This window comes from Phallusia mammillata, chromosome 1 (assembly GCF_965637545.1).
Source record: "Phallusia mammillata chromosome 1, kaPhaMamm4.hap1.1, whole genome shotgun sequence".
In the NCBI taxonomy this organism is placed as follows: Eukaryota; Metazoa; Chordata; class Ascidiacea; order Phlebobranchia; family Ascidiidae; genus Phallusia; species Phallusia mammillata.
This window is the reverse complement of record NC_137252.1, coordinates 30,341,444-30,357,983: the sequence shown is the minus strand read 5'-3', so window position 1 is coordinate 30,357,983 and position 16,540 is coordinate 30,341,444. Positions and strand designations below refer to the sequence as shown.

The following is a 16,540-nucleotide window of genomic DNA, read 5'->3' as shown; positions in this document are numbered from 1 at the left end:
TTGCATTCACGTCAAGCAAATACATTGCTTTTGCTAGTACATATTTTCCTTGTATTCTGATAGTGGCACAACGCGTATGGAACATATGTCAGCATGTTCGGAACAGCGCGCATCGACAACCCGTATGCAGGAAAATTTCTTCATTATGGCCTCGTTTTAATCCCGCCGGCCAACTATACGTGCAATGCGTCATCCCTATAGATCGGACGCTATATAACTGCAAAGTCCCGGTTAGAATGCGCATTTTTCTGTTTGCTGAAGTACCATGGTTTCGTTTTAGGAAAATTACCAGCACTCTTCGAAAGTTTAGAAACCGATTGTTGTTGAGGGCAATCCTGCCTTCCATTCAAATGCATGACTTCCTGTGTTAATTCCAGGCTCGCGAGCAGTTTTTGCTTTGACAATGATAAAAGTTTAAGTATATGGCAGTGTATTGCACTAATGTGTCGCATACCAGACAGACATACTTCATGAGTTACAGACCAAAACCCTCCTAACCTAACTCGATTTAAATTAGTTCGTAGGAAACAAGCCACATTTTAACAACACACAGTTTTGTTTATGCCACGCCACCCATGTTTAAAAATATGGTAAGTTCGTTTTGTTGTCTTTTCTTTTGCATTATAGTTTAACTTGCGACAAGGGCTCCTTTTATACCAAATGGGACCTGTTAAATGTACTGTTGAATAAGAGCTGGTAAACTGCTTAAAATCGTAGAATTTATTGTGTAATACTTACTTCCAATTTGACTGTCTGTAGTGAAAAGCAATCAGTTTTTCTGCCATTCATCGCTAAATCCAAAGGAATTAGTAAGTAGGCGTGAACAGCTAAAGCCCATCCGATGTTCTGGAATCATGCACAACAGTTTGGAAGCATGCACAGCAGTTTTTCTAGGACTTTTGACACGGAAACACTACGATGTGGCCAATCATAAAACTCACACAACGTTACTAATTAAGTATGGTTTAAGTTAACCCCTACAGTTTTTCGTTGATTGCTGTTATCTACGTAGACATGATTCAAAATCCAATGCATAAAACTCATGGCCAAACTAAATCAACCGACACACACAATATTTGCACAGAACAGATATTTCACCAAAGTTTTTGACTTCTTCAGTTCCTTTTTTAAATAGAAACTTATGTTATGTTATAATGATTACCAACAAGCCCATAACACCATAAGTAATGCTAAAAACTTTGGTAAACATGTCCTAATCAAATTTTATGAACTGTTCCACATAAACTTGATAGCAATTAGCACATCAACATCCGCTTTTCTTCCTTCAAAACACCAGTTTTAATGATAAAGGCAATGTAATCACGCAGATAGAAATTTTTCGTTTCTTTGCTTGATTGCTGGAAACACACACTTCTTGCCGAGAAGTGATAGCTCCCGGCCGGTATGCACGCAAAGAACTCGACTCGGGATTTGTGTGTGGGAAGGTCCAACTTTTAAACCACAGAAAAGAAAAAAGGTGTAGCAGCAATAAACCTGCTTTCCCGAAATTTTATTTTCGTTTACCAACTGTCTTATATTCCGTGTTTAGAAAGCAAAGATTAGGATTGCACTTGTGCTGTTAAATAATACATCTGCCGTGATTTCGAGTGCCACTTTTATGCAGGGAATTAGACCATTGCAAAATCATCTTTTTCGCCCCCAGCCAAGTTTTCCGATATTTACGCACATGTCTATAAGCCACACACATATTGCTGCATAACTGTCAACCATTGCTTGCAAACCCGAATAGCAAAAGAAAAAGGTTGTACGTGCCTCGCCTCAATGGGGTGGGGCCATTGCGTGTGTTTATCCACACAGCTCTCGTCAACAAAACATGTCAGTGAAGAAGTAATAATAGAGCATTTTAATGATAAGTATATCAGTAAAAGTTCAATTTTAAATAGTCAGTAGGTACTCAGACAGCTTGTATTGTAAAATATAGAACACTATGACCGTTTTTTGTGTCTTTAACAGCTTTTTATGTAGCTTTCTTCTACAGGCCAAACAGCAGGTTATCAAATTTTCCATGAATAAAAGCGTAAAGGGTTACGACAAAAGTACAGGCTGGTGCATGTTTTACAGTGACATAGCTTAGACATAATTCAATCCATGCAAAAACAGACCCAAACCATATGACACAAAATTGCATGTGGTCGCAGTCGTTTCAGTAGCCTCTGTCCTTTCTCTAATAGTTGCAAGCGTTCCGGTCTGTTGCGTCTCTGCACGCATGCTGGCTAATTGCATTAAGGCAGAGGTTCCACAAAAGCAATGTTTCATTTTGTTTGTTGTGTCTGTACTATGAATCTTCGGAAAACAGTGAGTATCAAAACTGTACCAAAGATAAGCATAATTGTGGGATAATTGGGTTTCGTCTTTGTCACCGTGTTGATTAGATTTGAGTACACTTCCATGGTAGGCCGCGTGTTTCTTCTGACTTCCAGGTGTTTGTCTTTTGATTCAAAAGGTTTGACAAGATTTGCAAAACATCCAAGTTTCAAGACGACTACGAAGATGTCAACGAAGACTCTTAACATCGACGACTCCGTGTTTAGAAATCAGATTCAAGGTTGTAATAAGAACATGAAAGACGTATTTTCGTGACAAAAACTGCTGTTTAGTAAAATGTAAATAATACCGTCTCTGGCAAATTAGGCTTTAGTTTTAGATGGTGCACATAAATTTTGTGTCCTAAATTTTAACTTAAATTGAATAGTGCAGTGCAGAGTGAAAGTACTGTCAAAATACATATGTAACATGATGGGTTTGTGACAGAAGATGGAAAGTTTCCACCGGAAAGTGGTAGATACCATCTCTACGTTTCACTTGCCTGTCCGTTCGCACATCGCACTTTGGTCATGCGCAGGTCTGCAGTTTTTCTGAACTTTTACGTTATTTATCACATCTTTATTGCCGGAATTTAAAGTATAACATTATAGCTAGTATTATGACCATACAGTCTTGGTTATTATAGCAAGTCATGGTCAGCCTAAATGTGCTTCGTTTTGCAGATTAAGGGGGCTCGAAGAGGCAATTTCTGTTACAGTAATGGATTTTTTAAAATTCGAAAAAGGTTGGAAATTTGACAAAGAGGTAAATATTGTTTTTCATAACCTGTTTTAGCACTACCCGCGGGAATGCTTTTCTAGACGCCTGGTGGAGAAGACCCAATATTTGGTGCAGATTACTTGAGAGATGTTTATAAGAAAGTGGCACCAGGTAATAAATGATTACTATGTTTGTGAACTACATAATGCGTTATTTAATTGGCTTCAAATAGGTCTGCCATGAAAAATGCTTTAATGAGGCATAAAATGGCTGCACATAGAATAAGAATAAATGTTGGCAAACAACATGGCCTTAAATTATTTAAACTCTGAGGTGATTCGGCATTGCACGCGTATTTGCAATTGTAAATGGGGTTCTATTTAGGCAAGGTTCGGACATAATTTGTACCTAAGTTTGAAACAAATTGGCTTGATTCGGGGTTGATTTTTCACTCAGTCTCAGTTGTATCCCAATTTATCAACTTCAGGATCAAATGTGGGTCGAGTTTTCGGTTTGAACTTTCGGTTCTGACTCTTTTTCCTACTATCGATTGCTGCATATCCCCCTACAATGTAGGGCCTACATAAACCATTTGCTACAGTACAGCACATGTTGCAAAAACTGCTCTGTAATGTTGTTGTGTACATGTTTTAGGCTACGATGGCCGCATCACAGTTCCAGTTCTATTCGACAAAAAGTCAAAACAAATTGTTAACAACGAATCAAGTGAGATTATCCGCATTTTAAATCAATCGTTCAACAAGTACTGTGCTACCGAGCAGCAAAGAGCTTTAGATTTTTATCCCAGTGACCTACGTGAAGAAATCAACGCCGTTAACGCATGGATTTTTCCGTAAGTGAAGCAGAACTTACGTCATTCAATATTATGAATGGATTTATGCTTCGTGAATCGACATCACAGGACTGTACAATACGGTCAAACTGCCAGGGTAACACAAGAGGCCGAGTCAGGATTAGAACCCACAACCTGGTAAACACAGGGCGGTTGCACTAAGCCAAGGGTTCCCAACCTTTTTTCGATCGCGTACCACTTGGACGCTCTGTACTGCCACGCGTACCACTTCTTGCAGAACAATTAACTAACTTGATCGAATCATATTTTATTCTGAAGAAGAATATTGGCCCACTAAAATAACTGTAAAGCACCACAACTGAATTGAATGAGATTTTTGTTTACTGTAAACAAAATGTAAAGTTGTGAATCCAGGTTTTGTTATTCGCGTACCACCTAAAAAACCTTCACGTACCACTAGTGGTACGCGTACTACAGGTTGGGAACCCTTGCACTAAGCAAAACAATAGTGAATTAAAAACAGCATCAAAATTCATAACTCAGTTCAATACTGAAGCAACCCAAAAGTCGTCTTTATAATCGTTTTTGATTCGTTACAGCAACATCAACATTGGAGTGTACAACTGTGGTTTTGCAACTTCACAGGAACCTTATGACCAAGCTGTTCGAAATCTGTTTATACATCTCGACAAAGTTAGTTTTTAATCACAAATTGTTCTAACAAGCCTCGTTAATCGTGTTGTATATTAAAATTATGTCCTAAAATTTACAAAACTTTGATTGGTCGGGTGAACACAGTAAAGAAAGTAATTGCCTTATCTTGCCGATTGGTTTAAATGTCACAAGGGTTTGGCACAGCGGTTCTCAAACGGGGCCCGAGGTCCCTGGCTCCATGAAGCAGTTTCTTCGGTACCGCGAGTCCTAGAGATAATGGCAAAGGGACCGGTATAAAAAAATCATTAAAACCTTTAAAAACCATTTATCAAGAAACAATAGTTCTTACATTTTTCGTTGCCTTTTCAGGCGGAAGCATTGCTGTCAAAGCAACGTTACCTGGTGGGAAATTGTCTTACCGAAGCCGACATACGTTTTTACACAACCCTTGTCCGCTTTGACCAAGTCTATCACGGTCATTTCAAGGTAAGGGTATTGACAGATATATTGCTTACAAGTTTAGGTAATACGGTCCTAAAAAACAAACAATACGTTTCGAGGCAAAAAAAACTAAACTTACATGATTTATTGCTGTGACTTGTTACGGACGTGTGACGCCACTATAGGAACATTCAATGTTATCCTGTTTTGTAGGAGTATCCTTTGTTAGTTAAAATGCGTGGTCTGTTACCAAACAGCAAATTTATTTTGCGTTTTGGTTGTTAGTTTCATTTAATTCAAAAACTAGCAGTTGTGGATAACTTACTGTTTCCTAAATTAATGTTGAAGGACCGACAGATTTGGTATAACGTCTTTAAAGGGTCTGGTATACTTATAAGATTTATATAACAGTATGCTTTGTTAGTTGGTCTGCATATTTATCAGTATTGGAGTTTGTTCATATTAACTGTACCCTGTAAGAGCAACCCAATTTCGTCAATCCGTTGCAGCCCGCCCTGTAAAATCGTGTAGCAAAAATTTTCATTGCCTTTAACACATCGCCTTTTACAGTGCAACAAGAAACGCATCATAGATTATCCCAACATATGGGCCTACCTCAGAGAACTTTATCAAATTCCTGCCTTCTGTGGGACAACCGATATTGACCAGATCAGAAAGCACTACATGGTAGGTTACAAAATATTTCTCATTTTTAATAATGAGTTGAGTTGAGCAAATCGAAGCATTACATAATACAAAGCAACATGTGGGCCTAACTGTATAATACATGCAAGCGGCATTCTTCATTTAAAAGTTTGGTTTAAAGTAAGATGATTTTGTTTTTGAAAATATTGCTTTCTTTTTTTCTAGATGAGTCACCTTCATGTTAATCCTCACGGCATAGTAAGCATTGGACCAGATCTGGATTTCAATGCACCACACAATCGCAACGAAAAGTTTCCCATTTTTTAAGATGTTTTGTTCCAATTTATTCCATTGGCTTTATTGTAATACAATTTTTAAACCCATTTGCAGTACTAATAAAGTAATTTTTATGGAACAGGCACGTTCCTGCTGTATATCTACACTCAGTTTGTGGTTTTGTAACAAAAAACTGTTCGCTGTTTTTGTCGTACTTATATATAATACAACAACGTCCAGTTTTGGGTGTTTAGTCGTCAAATACAAATAAAAAAGGAGCGAACAAAAGTGTTCAAAATAATAATGGTCTCGTGTTTCATGGCAGCACAAAAAAAGGCAAACCCGGCGTCGCACAACGCGAAAGAAATGGCGTGTTTTGAAAGTTTCGAAGTGTGTGTGCGCGCGTGGCGCATGGACATAGCAGGGCAGAGCGTTTTGAAAGTTGTGGTTGTATTCACTGGACAGACACGTCTTGCAGCTACGGTTCAGCTTAATAACATGTTTTGCTGTGGACCGTAGCAGTAATAATTCGTATCTTACAGCTGCTTTTTTGTTATTTTAAACACCTCGTACAGCTGCTTAACTTAAGACATTGCAAGTTCATCATATTTGAACCGAGTTTTTCTAAATGCGTTTTGCAGAGCATTTAGTGTGACTGCAAAAATCAAGTTTTGTGTTTGGTATTGATAGCATTATTTTTAAGACACTAAAGCTTATGCGTTCTGGTATTTAGTGTGGTTTATTGTATTGTCTATATTAAATATAGTAAAACATATGGGCAAACACAGTTGGACGTTACAGTAGAAACGTTTAGTCCTATCTATGGTGCCAAACCTTTTTCGTACCGCTGTTCTGCTTCGTTGCCCAATACACATTTTTGAAAAACGAGCAGCTGGTTTTCGGTTTTCATAATGTTACAAATGTGTTTGTTTTCATGCTGGTTGTTGACACAAAATGCGTTATTCTCCAAAACTAACTATTATGCTAGATTAGGTTTCGATGCTAGGAGATAAAGTCAGTTATTTAAGAAAGTTTGCTTCTGCTGGAGGCGGATTTTACACTGCACTTGTGAGTCGACAACTAAGTGTTTCAGCAACTGTAAAAATGTCAAAACCGTCGATGAACGAAAAAGGGGAATTCGTGCGTACGGACCCTGCCTTTAGAGACGAAATTAAAGGTACGTAATAAGGATTTCGGTTTAAACTACGCTACAATGTTATACAACAAAATAGTCAGTTAAAAGCCTACTTGCGTATAATCAAAAACAGCACCATGCAACCAGCCATTCTTTTGTGTAGAAGGTGGAGAATTTCCTCCCGAAAGTGATCGTTACCATCTGTATGTTTCTTATGCTTGTCCATGGGCTCATCGTACGCTTATTACACGCAAGTAAGCAAAATAATATTGAGAATCTAAAACAAAATGTTTGCTTGCACAAAGCGATCTGGTAAACAGGAAATTGGCACCACAATAAAAACAGATGTTATTTTCTTAAATCGATATCCATTATGCTGCAATGTAAATGCAGGTTAGGGTTTTTGATATCGCTTTATTACTTCAACGAATATTTTTGCTATATGCAGGGCTTTCAATTGCTTTTGCTCATATCACTGACAATAAAGGGCACCATTATCCGAACAAAAGTCAGATAAATTTGAACGCAACATATAAAGCTTTAAAGTTAGTGTTGATTGGGTCCGTGTTTCATTGTTAACCGCACGTCTGTAAACACGCTCGGTAACGGCAAATCAAACTTTGAATACCTCGGTCAATGTTTTGTCTTTTGTATATCTCAACAGAATGAAGGGACTCGAAAATGCGATCACCTTTACAGTGGTCGATTTTTTAATGTTGGAAAGGGGCTGGCGGTTTAATGACCAGGTAAGCAGTTATTGTGTTGCCCATTTTTGAAACAGCATCAAACGGGTGTGTTTTTAATTTACGATTGATTTATCGTGGTTCGTATTTTGCTAGACCCCTGGTTGCGAGAAGGATCCAATTTACGACGCACAGTGGTTGCGTGATATTTATGAAAAGGTGGTTCCTGGTGAGTAAGATAACAGTAATACGAATATGAAATTTGAGACCAAAATATGACTTTAGACAAAAGGGTCGTCGCTTTACGTTAGTCTAAACGAGTCGTTTAAATTCCCTTAAACTAAAATTTGCCGTTTCTTATACCATGAATTTATGCATACAGTAACCTTGGTTAAACCCAATTCGGCTAGTTCGGGTCTTCGTCTAATTCGGGTTAAACTTGAAGATTTGTAATGTGGAAAGGTTTTAACTAATCGACATCGGTTAATCTTCGCCTCACCCGGACAAATGTTTTGATCCAAACGGTCTGGATTAACCAAGGTTTACTGTATTACCGTTTTTATCTTTCTTTACTGACAATAAAATAATGTTTGTAATAATCTTAAAAATTACCCTTCATATCATTATTAAAAAACATTGACTCGTTTGGACATTCTAATCTAGGTTATACTGGGCGCGTGTCGGTTCCCATACTGTTTGATAAAAAGGCCAAAAAGATCGTCAACAACGAGTCAAGTGAGATTATCAGAATGTTTAACTGCGCGTTGAACGAGTTCAGTGCCAGTGACGAGCAAAGAGCGTTGGATTTTTACCCGACAGAACTGCGAAAGGAAATCGACGCCGTGAACGACTGGATATTTCCGTAGGCTATATGTTTTAAAGTGATTTTTTTGCATTAAGTCAAGATGCACTGATTTGAAGATTCTCCTGTGTTACAGTAATATCAACCTGGGAGTTTATCGCTGTGGATTTGCTACTGTGCAAGAAGCTTACGACAAAGCTGCCAAAGATCTGTTCGACAACCTCGACAAGGTTTGTTACAAAAGCCATCAATACAGTGCATACGATTACGATAGTTCAAAGCATTTGTTGAAAACATTTTTACAACATCTGTTGATAAAAGAACACGTAGTAATTATATTTATCGGCAAATGCAGTTTTGTTACAATTTTCAATTACAAACCTGTTGTGCTATTCAAAAACCACTCACTACATCTATTGTCCTTCTGTTGTTTTATAAGGGCCCGGAAGGCTAAACAGGAATAATGCGTTTAAACACCTTTTAAATTCTGAAGTTTGTCAACTTACGTCAGATATTGCTTGTCTCTTTATAGGCAGAAGAATTGCTGTCGAAACAGCGATACCTGGTTGGAAATCGTATCACAGAAGCTGACATACGCTTCTTTACTACACTGGTTCGCTTTGATCAAGTTTACCATGGTCATTTTAAGGTAAACCATTCCAATTGAATGAAAAATAAGAGACCACGTTGTAACGTATTTGATAAAATAATCTCTTTTTTAACTTTTCTTATCTGTTTGTCGCAGTGCAACAAGAAACGTATCATTGATTACACGAATATCTGGAGTTACCTAAGGGAACTCTATCAAATTCCTGCCTTTAGAGAAACGATCAATATGGATCACATCAGAAAACACTACATGGTAGGTTGTTTTCGTACTGCACAACAAAAATTAAAGGGCAATGCCAAAAGACCAACCCAATACAAAAAATCAAAACAAGACAAAATGTAAAACTGGGTAGTTTAACAAGTAACAATATTTTTTTAGATGAGTCATCTTCATGTTAATCCTCACGGTATTGTTAGTGTGGGCCCGGATCTCGATTTTACAGCACCTCATGATCGCAACGAAAAGTTTCCGATTGCATAAAGCAAGCAAACATCTTTGTCTTTCTCCTCGTTCGTCACCAGTACCTCTTACCCGTAATGGCTCAATTTGCATGCAATATTACACCTCGAAACACATTTTAGCCTTTGTTGCTTTTATATTTTGCAAGTCTCCATTTTGTATAGCAATGTACAGCATAAACGTGTTGTTTAAGGTACCAAAGTTTATTGTGTGGTGCTAAATCAAAAATGATGTTTGTGGAAGTTTGGTTTAGTTAGTGACGTCAGATTACAAACAGGATTTTAGGTTTAATTGTAGGGCTGTCTCTCTTTAGGTAAAACTAAAAGAAGTTCAGCGGAATCAGCGCTTAAAAACATACCAACTGCTTTAGCAGTGAGGGTCTGGGGTCGTATATTCTGATGTTCCTTGCAATAATCCATTCATTTGAATAGAAAGAGTCAAGTTAGTTGACATATACCAGTGGTGGCCAAACTACGGCCCGCGGGCCGCATCCGGCCCCCAGTCCTGTTTCATCCGGCCCGCCAAACACCTTGCCTGGTTTTTCTCCAAGCACCATATTTACCACTGTGAACAAGCAGTGCAACAGCGCTGGCTGCTACTAGCAGTAGCTTGTGGCAAGCTTTGTTATTTTTAGAATATATGCCCTTGCAGCGTTATTTTTGGAACAGTCTGCCAACCATGACGTAAGTAGCTAACATCAAAGTCTATATAAAACACAAGTTGTCCAACCTATTGTTACGCAATAAAGCCCATGGAGCCATTTTGTGTCCAAAATGATACTGTGGGTAAACCTTTTATTAAATACAAGCGTAAACAAGATGGTGTTATTTATTGTTATTCTACTACAATAATATATATTTTAATAAAGATGGCAACCAATTACGACAAATTTTACGTAAACCTCATTTAATCCGGCCCTCCAGTGGCAAGACAGCTGCAAATTTGGCCCTCTGGTAAAAAAGTTTGGCCACCCCTGACATATACCGTTGTACATGTAGCAGATGGGTGTGGTTTCGCCCTTCAGTGTCCGGCGATGAAGAAAAGCACCGAACCGTGTCAGACGAAACAGGAAAAAAAGAGGGAGTTTATCGTCAGCGGCAAAAACACACACTGCTCCTGCCTTGAACCGTAGCGTTAAGATGCTTCAGTTCAGAATTCAGTCGTACAGTTAAATCAGTAGGTAGATACTAGATAGGTACTAGATAGATTTTGTTCAGTAGCTAATTAATCGACGATTCGTTACATTAAAACTGTATGCAATTGTATAAGGGTCAGTTGAAATGCTTTGAACCTAAAATATAATCTGTAATTGAATGCGTATTGTGTTTAAGTCATAATGAGTTAACTGCATCATAGTAACAATGCATAACAGTGAACAATTAAACTTAATTTTAGCAAAATAATAAGTTTAACGATTTAGTGCAGCAACGAAGATAGCAATTTGCAGTCACGTATAACCACTGGTTCAACTACAAAATGTGCGCTACGGAGAATGACAAAGCAGTTTTGTTTGTGATAAAGCTATTTGTCGCTCAAAGAGTTCGTAGAGTGTAGACCGTACTTGCTGGTTGAATGGCGGTACGTTGTTTGGTGTATCAGGTGTCAAAATAGCCCATCATATACCAGCGTTCAATACCCGCAAGGTCGAAGGCTTTCAGTGTTGTTTGTTGCAATTTACTTTTTCCATCTGGCAGCAGCAGCAGCAGTACTTACACCAAACATCGTAGACAATTGAGCTATTCTGCAACCTTGAGAATGTCTGAACAGAAGCACCTCGACGTAAGCAGTTTAGTATCAAAGAAAGGAGAATTTGTCCGCAATGACGCTGCGTTCAGAAACCATATTGAAAGTAAATACCTTGCTAGTATAAATGGGTGGGGCTGTGTTTGAGTACTACCCGATGTCTGTTTTGTTTTGCTAGAAGATGGAGAATTTCCGCCTGAAAATGGTCGATATCACCTTTACGTTTCATACGCTTGTCCATGGGCTCACCGTACACTTATCACACGCAAGTAAGCCATATTTTATTCTGTGGTTCTTATATACTTTTAGGTCTTGTTTTGTTTGTAGCAGTTTTGAAATTGAGAAAATGCCCAAAGCAGGATTCAAGTGTTTGTAGAATGTTTACAGTCGACTAGGTAGAAAAATTTATGAGGCAGCAGCCAGCAGCCAGCAGCCAGCAGCCAGCAGCCAGCAGCCAGCAGCCAGCAGCCAGCAGCCAGCAAAACGGCCAAACGACGCGCAGCATTTCCGCAACGTCACCGTTAGTTCAGAGTTTGCTGAGTCATGGGTGATAGCTTCGCTTTTGAAACCTTGTGCTATTTGGATACAATTTGCCTAATCATGGTCGCTTCCAAAAATATGCCAAATCATGGTTCGTGGCGTATGCCTAACCTAACCCCATGAACTATTTTTTTTGACAGACTGAAAGGGTTAGAAGATGCCATCTCTTTTACAGTGGTTGACTTTCTGATGCTTGATAATGGTTGGAGGTTTAATGAAAAGGTAACAACTGACATGCACGGTTTTGTATGCAATCAATATTGCGAAAATCTAAAACTGCAATCAATTCTTTTCAGACCCCTGGTTGTGAAAGGGACCCAATTTTCGATGCCCAGTTTATGCGTGACATTTACAAAACAACAGCGCCCGGTACGTTTAGGTTTTATCATATGTCGTGGTATTAAATTAACGACCAAAACATTTAATCTGTTGTATTTGCAGAGCGAGAATATTTCTTTTTAGTTAGTACTTTAATTAAATGTCAAAAAGTATATTATGAGGATCTAAAAAGCCCTTGTCTTTCATTGAGTCATTTTACCTCAAATGTGTCTCAAAATACATAAGGTTGATATTGGTAATTTGCTCTTTCCAACAAAACAGACTGCAACTAGGGCCTATTTTACAGTGCGGAGTTTTTTAGAGGTTAAACGCACTTATGTAAAACAATAATAAAGTGACTTTCATGTTCTAACCAAACTTCAACTTTGTACAGAATACACTGGGCGTATCACAGTGCCGGTCCTATTCGACAAAACGGCAAAGAAAATTGTAAACAATGAGTCGAGTGAAATTATTAGAATGCTCAACTGCTCTATGAACGAGTTCAGTGCAACTGACCAGCAGAGGGCGCTCGATTTTTATCCCGTCGAACTTCGTGAGGAAATTGACGCAATAAATGCATGGGTTTATCCGTAAGTAAATGTTTGTTACACCTAACCCCGTACCGGACCTTATGGGTCCTTGGAAAGACATCAGATAACAACAAAAACACGAAATACGGCGTCCCGGTTTTGCTGGTGGAGATTTATATGTAAACCTTTTCCTTTGGAAGCACTTCTAAGTCGTGAAAGGTTCTCGAAATCCTACGCACAATGAATGGAACGTTTTACCCGAGATGCGAAATAAATATTGCTTTTTTATTCGTTTCTTCACAATACTCCAAACCCAAATTTATTTAAAAGAAATATAGTTTTAGTTGTTTATTCCCCTGCTGTCACCTAATCAAAGTTTCGTTACAACTGAAAGGTTGGGAACCACCGGTTTATGGGTAAACATAAAGTTAAAAGCTGAGACTACAAACTTAACAGACATTTATTGTGTTGTAGAAATATCAACAATGGTGTTTATCGTTGTGGTTTCGCACAATCTCAAGAAGCCTATGACAAGGCTGTCCAAGATCTTTTTGAAAATTTGGAGAAGGTGCGTATGAACTACACTGGCTGCACTGAGACTCTTACTGGTCACAGTCAATAATACAAACCAACAAACCAGTATATAAATTATGATACAAACATTGTAACAGGCTGAAGAATTGCTGTCGAAGCAAAGATATTTGGTTGGAAATCGTCTCACGGAAGCTGATATTCGTTTGTTTACTACACTGATTCGTTTTGACCAAGTCTACCACGGCCATTTTAAGGTATAGTATGGCGCACTTTTGCGACGTTTTTATGTTATTTTAAAATATTCGATAGGTTTAGTAAAGGAAAAATTATTATGGGTCTCCTTCCCTGAAGGGGACACATATTGATTTTACTCGATTTTTTTTTCTTTTTTTTCTTTTTTTTCTTTTTTTTTCTTTTTTTTCTTTTTGTTTTTCTGCCCAAAGTTTGTCCACCTCGTTTTGCCTTGAAATGTTTGATGGATTTGGATAAAATTTTCACAGATGGTAGATATAGTTATGTAGATGTGCCATTTGTTTTGTTTGACTCGATAGCCCCAGTGTTTACCCCACTAGCCCCCTAAAATGGGTAAATTTTGAACAATGTCCGAATTGGATGAAATTTGAAAAGTTTGTTCATTGTGCCATTTTAGGGCATCGTTTGTTGTGTTTTACCCTGTAGCCCCAATATTTACCCCACTAGACCCCTAAAATGGGTGATTTTTTAAAGAATGTCCGATTTGGATGAAATTTGGACAGTTTGTTCATTGTGCTTTTTTAGGGCATCGTTTGTTGTGTTTTACACTGTAGCCCCAATATTTACCCCAGTAGACCCCTAAAATGGGTGATTTTTTTAAACAATGTCCGATTCGGATGAAATTTGGACAGTTTGTTCATTGTGCTTTTTTAGGGCATCGTTTGTTGTGTTTTACACTGTAACCCCAATATTTACCCCAGTAGACCCCTAAAATGGGTGATTTTTTAAACAATGTCCGATTTGGATGAAATTTGGACAGTTTGTTCATTATGCCATTTTAGGGCGTCGATTATTGTGTTTCACCATGTAGCCCAATATTTACTGCTTAAGCCACCTATTTTTTAAAAAACGTCCGGTTTGGATGAATTTTTGATAGTTTTATGAATTTGGCATTTGTAGCTGTCGAATATTGTGTTTCACCCTGCATCCCTATTATTTACCCTACCAACCCCCCAAAAATGTGTGAATTAATCAACAATACATTTTGACAGTTTGTATAATATGCCATTTTGAGATGTCAGTGTTTTATGCTATTTAGGCACACAAACTTATAACAATGTCTCAATTGCATGAGATTTAGACAGTTTGTACTTTACATAACTTTTTTTTTTAGGAACACTACCAATCACTGTGTTTGACTTTATAGCACCGTTTCTTATGCTTGTCTGTTTACAACTTTGCGGTTTGGGGGACCCATGAGTTTCTGCCTGCAGAAACAAATCAAGATTATAAAAAATGTTGGCTAATATAGGACCCAATATAAATAAATATAGAGAATATATTACAGTTTGCAGAATAGGTTGTAGTGTATATGCTATAGTAAAATGTGCTAAGCCACCCTTCTAGTTTAAAGTCTAAGTCTGTGTAGCTTTGGTAGACCGCGAGTCTCGGAAAGATTCCTGTTCTGGGTTCGAACCCCACCACAGACTAGATCTGTGTAGCCTACGCCTTGCCACATGGTAATGCTTGGTGACCAGCTGATATTTTGCCTTTAATGAGCCTGGTGTTCTGTGAATGTTTTAGTCAGAGATAATTTTTCTCCACGTTAAAATAAGAGGATCATTAACGACATTGCTACAGCAGAAAAAACACGATCCAAGTTGGCAAAAATCAATTTAAATCCTCAACAAACATCCTTATATAAGCTTATTTATTAAATGTTTTTTTTACAGTGCAACAAGAAACGTATCATTGATTATCCAAACATCTGGGGCTACTTGAGGGAACTTTATCAAATTCCTGCATTCAGGGAAACAACGGATATGAACCACATCAGAAAGCATTACATGGTAATTTGGTAGAAAAACGCAAACTACAGTTGAGGTTAAAGGTTAAGATCAGTGGTTCTTAAACTTTTTTATTGTCTGGGCCAAATGGTAGTTTTTTAATTGTGTAAGGAGCCGCAAAAACGAGACCCTTTAGATTTAGAAAATCACTAAAGATTGTTACTTTGAAAGCTACAATAGCAATCTCTATTGGTTTGCGAGCCGCATGCGGCCCTGAGCCGCGCTTGAAAATCACTGGTTAAGATGAAGGCATGCGTTAAAAAGCTCAGTTGGTAGAGCTTGAGTGTCGGAAAGGGCACTGTCGTTGGTTCAAATCCTACCACAGAACCTACGCCTTGCCATACGGGAATTCTTGAAAAACTGGGTGATTCGGTACAACGCCTTTAATAGACCTGGCGTACTATGATTTAAAAAGCTCAAAAACGTTTCAAAAAAACTGGTTTTCTTGCCGAACATTTGTTGTTAATACAGCCAAATGGCGAATGGCACCATTTCTTCGTAATGCAACGCGTATGATATTAATTTTTCAGATGAGCCATCGCAACATTAACCCTTATGGAATAGTGAGTGTTGGACCAGATCTGGATTTTAATGCACCGCATGATCGCAACGAAAAGTTCCCGATCTCCTAGATTTGAAAGTCTTACACCCCTTTTGTGTGCAAGTAGCATTTTAGCCGCAAGTTAATAGGCTTCCAAATTTAATGTACACAATGTCAGTATATTTCTGGTCTGAGAAATATATTACCTCAGCAATCAGCATACCAAATGTGGAGTTGACCTTGTTTGTGTGTGCCATGGTTTGATCACGGATTTTTTATGATTGCTTTGGGATTTAGGGATTATACGCACTTACTAAGAGTTCCACTAGGACTAGGTTCAGGATTGTAAACACCAAATTCGTGCTTGCTTGCTTACGCAGAATAAAGTGGGCCATATCTATTCACGTATATGTATGTATATACGTGTATGTGATAGCAGACTACAAGAATCACCCTGTGTAACGGGGTGGTGACCGACAGATGTGTCTTCACTTATCAAATACACAAAACATACTCGAAAAGACTGGCAGACGATCAACGTCAGTGTAATATTTTAAAAGAATCATCTCTATATATTTCGTATACATATATGTTTGTTTCTCCTTATCGACAGTTTTTGGCGGGGTTCATCTGCCATTACGCGTTAACGAACCCAATAATTATTGAAGTTGTTCTTTAAACGAAGCTGGCTAATTAGTGTAACAGTTAAATTAAAACTGTGGACCTAA

At 38.1% G+C, this 16,540-nt stretch overlaps 3 protein-coding genes across 4 annotated transcripts; all 3 read left to right on the top strand.

Moving 5' to 3' along the window:
• Positions 1–1,883: 1,883 nt before the first annotated feature.
• Positions 1,884–6,126, top strand: LOC145209153 (glutathionyl-hydroquinone reductase YqjG-like). Of its 2 annotated transcripts, XM_080079411.1 has the most exons (10): positions 1,884–2,316; positions 2,465–2,566; positions 2,773–2,863; positions 3,009–3,090; positions 3,147–3,216; positions 3,700–3,898; positions 4,459–4,552; positions 4,883–4,999; positions 5,525–5,641; positions 5,825–6,126. In XM_080079411.1, the coding sequence occupies exons 2-10, from the start codon at positions 2,512–2,514 to the stop codon at positions 5,924–5,926; spliced, it is 927 nt and encodes a 308-aa protein (XP_079935537.1). In that variant the 5' UTR covers positions 1,884–2,316; positions 2,465–2,511; the 3' UTR covers positions 5,927–6,126. The 2 variants fall into 2 exon arrangements, with proteins under 2 accessions (XP_079935537.1, XP_079935538.1); XM_080079412.1 differs by lacking the exons at positions 1,884–2,316; positions 2,773–2,863 and having other exon boundaries at positions 2,471–2,566.
• A 741-nt stretch (positions 6,127–6,867) lies between these two features.
• On the top strand, positions 6,868–9,806 carry LOC145209151 (glutathionyl-hydroquinone reductase YqjG-like). The gene is made up of 9 exons (XM_080079408.1): positions 6,868–7,052; positions 7,174–7,264; positions 7,675–7,756; positions 7,850–7,922; positions 8,357–8,555; positions 8,632–8,725; positions 9,028–9,144; positions 9,241–9,357; positions 9,484–9,806. The coding sequence occupies exons 1-9, from the start codon at positions 6,875–6,877 to the stop codon at positions 9,583–9,585; spliced, it is 1,053 nt and encodes a 350-aa protein (XP_079935534.1). The 5' UTR covers positions 6,868–6,874; the 3' UTR covers positions 9,586–9,806.
• A 1,210-nt stretch (positions 9,807–11,016) lies between these two features.
• Positions 11,017–16,220, top strand: LOC145209152 (glutathionyl-hydroquinone reductase YqjG-like). Its single transcript, XM_080079410.1, has 9 exons — positions 11,017–11,413; positions 11,486–11,576; positions 11,988–12,069; positions 12,144–12,216; positions 12,560–12,758; positions 13,173–13,266; positions 13,370–13,486; positions 15,158–15,274; positions 15,802–16,220. Exons 1-9 carry the CDS (start codon positions 11,320–11,322, stop codon positions 15,901–15,903), a joined length of 969 nt encoding a protein of 322 aa, XP_079935536.1. The 5' UTR covers positions 11,017–11,319; the 3' UTR covers positions 15,904–16,220.
• The last annotated feature ends 320 nt before the right edge of the window (positions 16,221–16,540 follow it).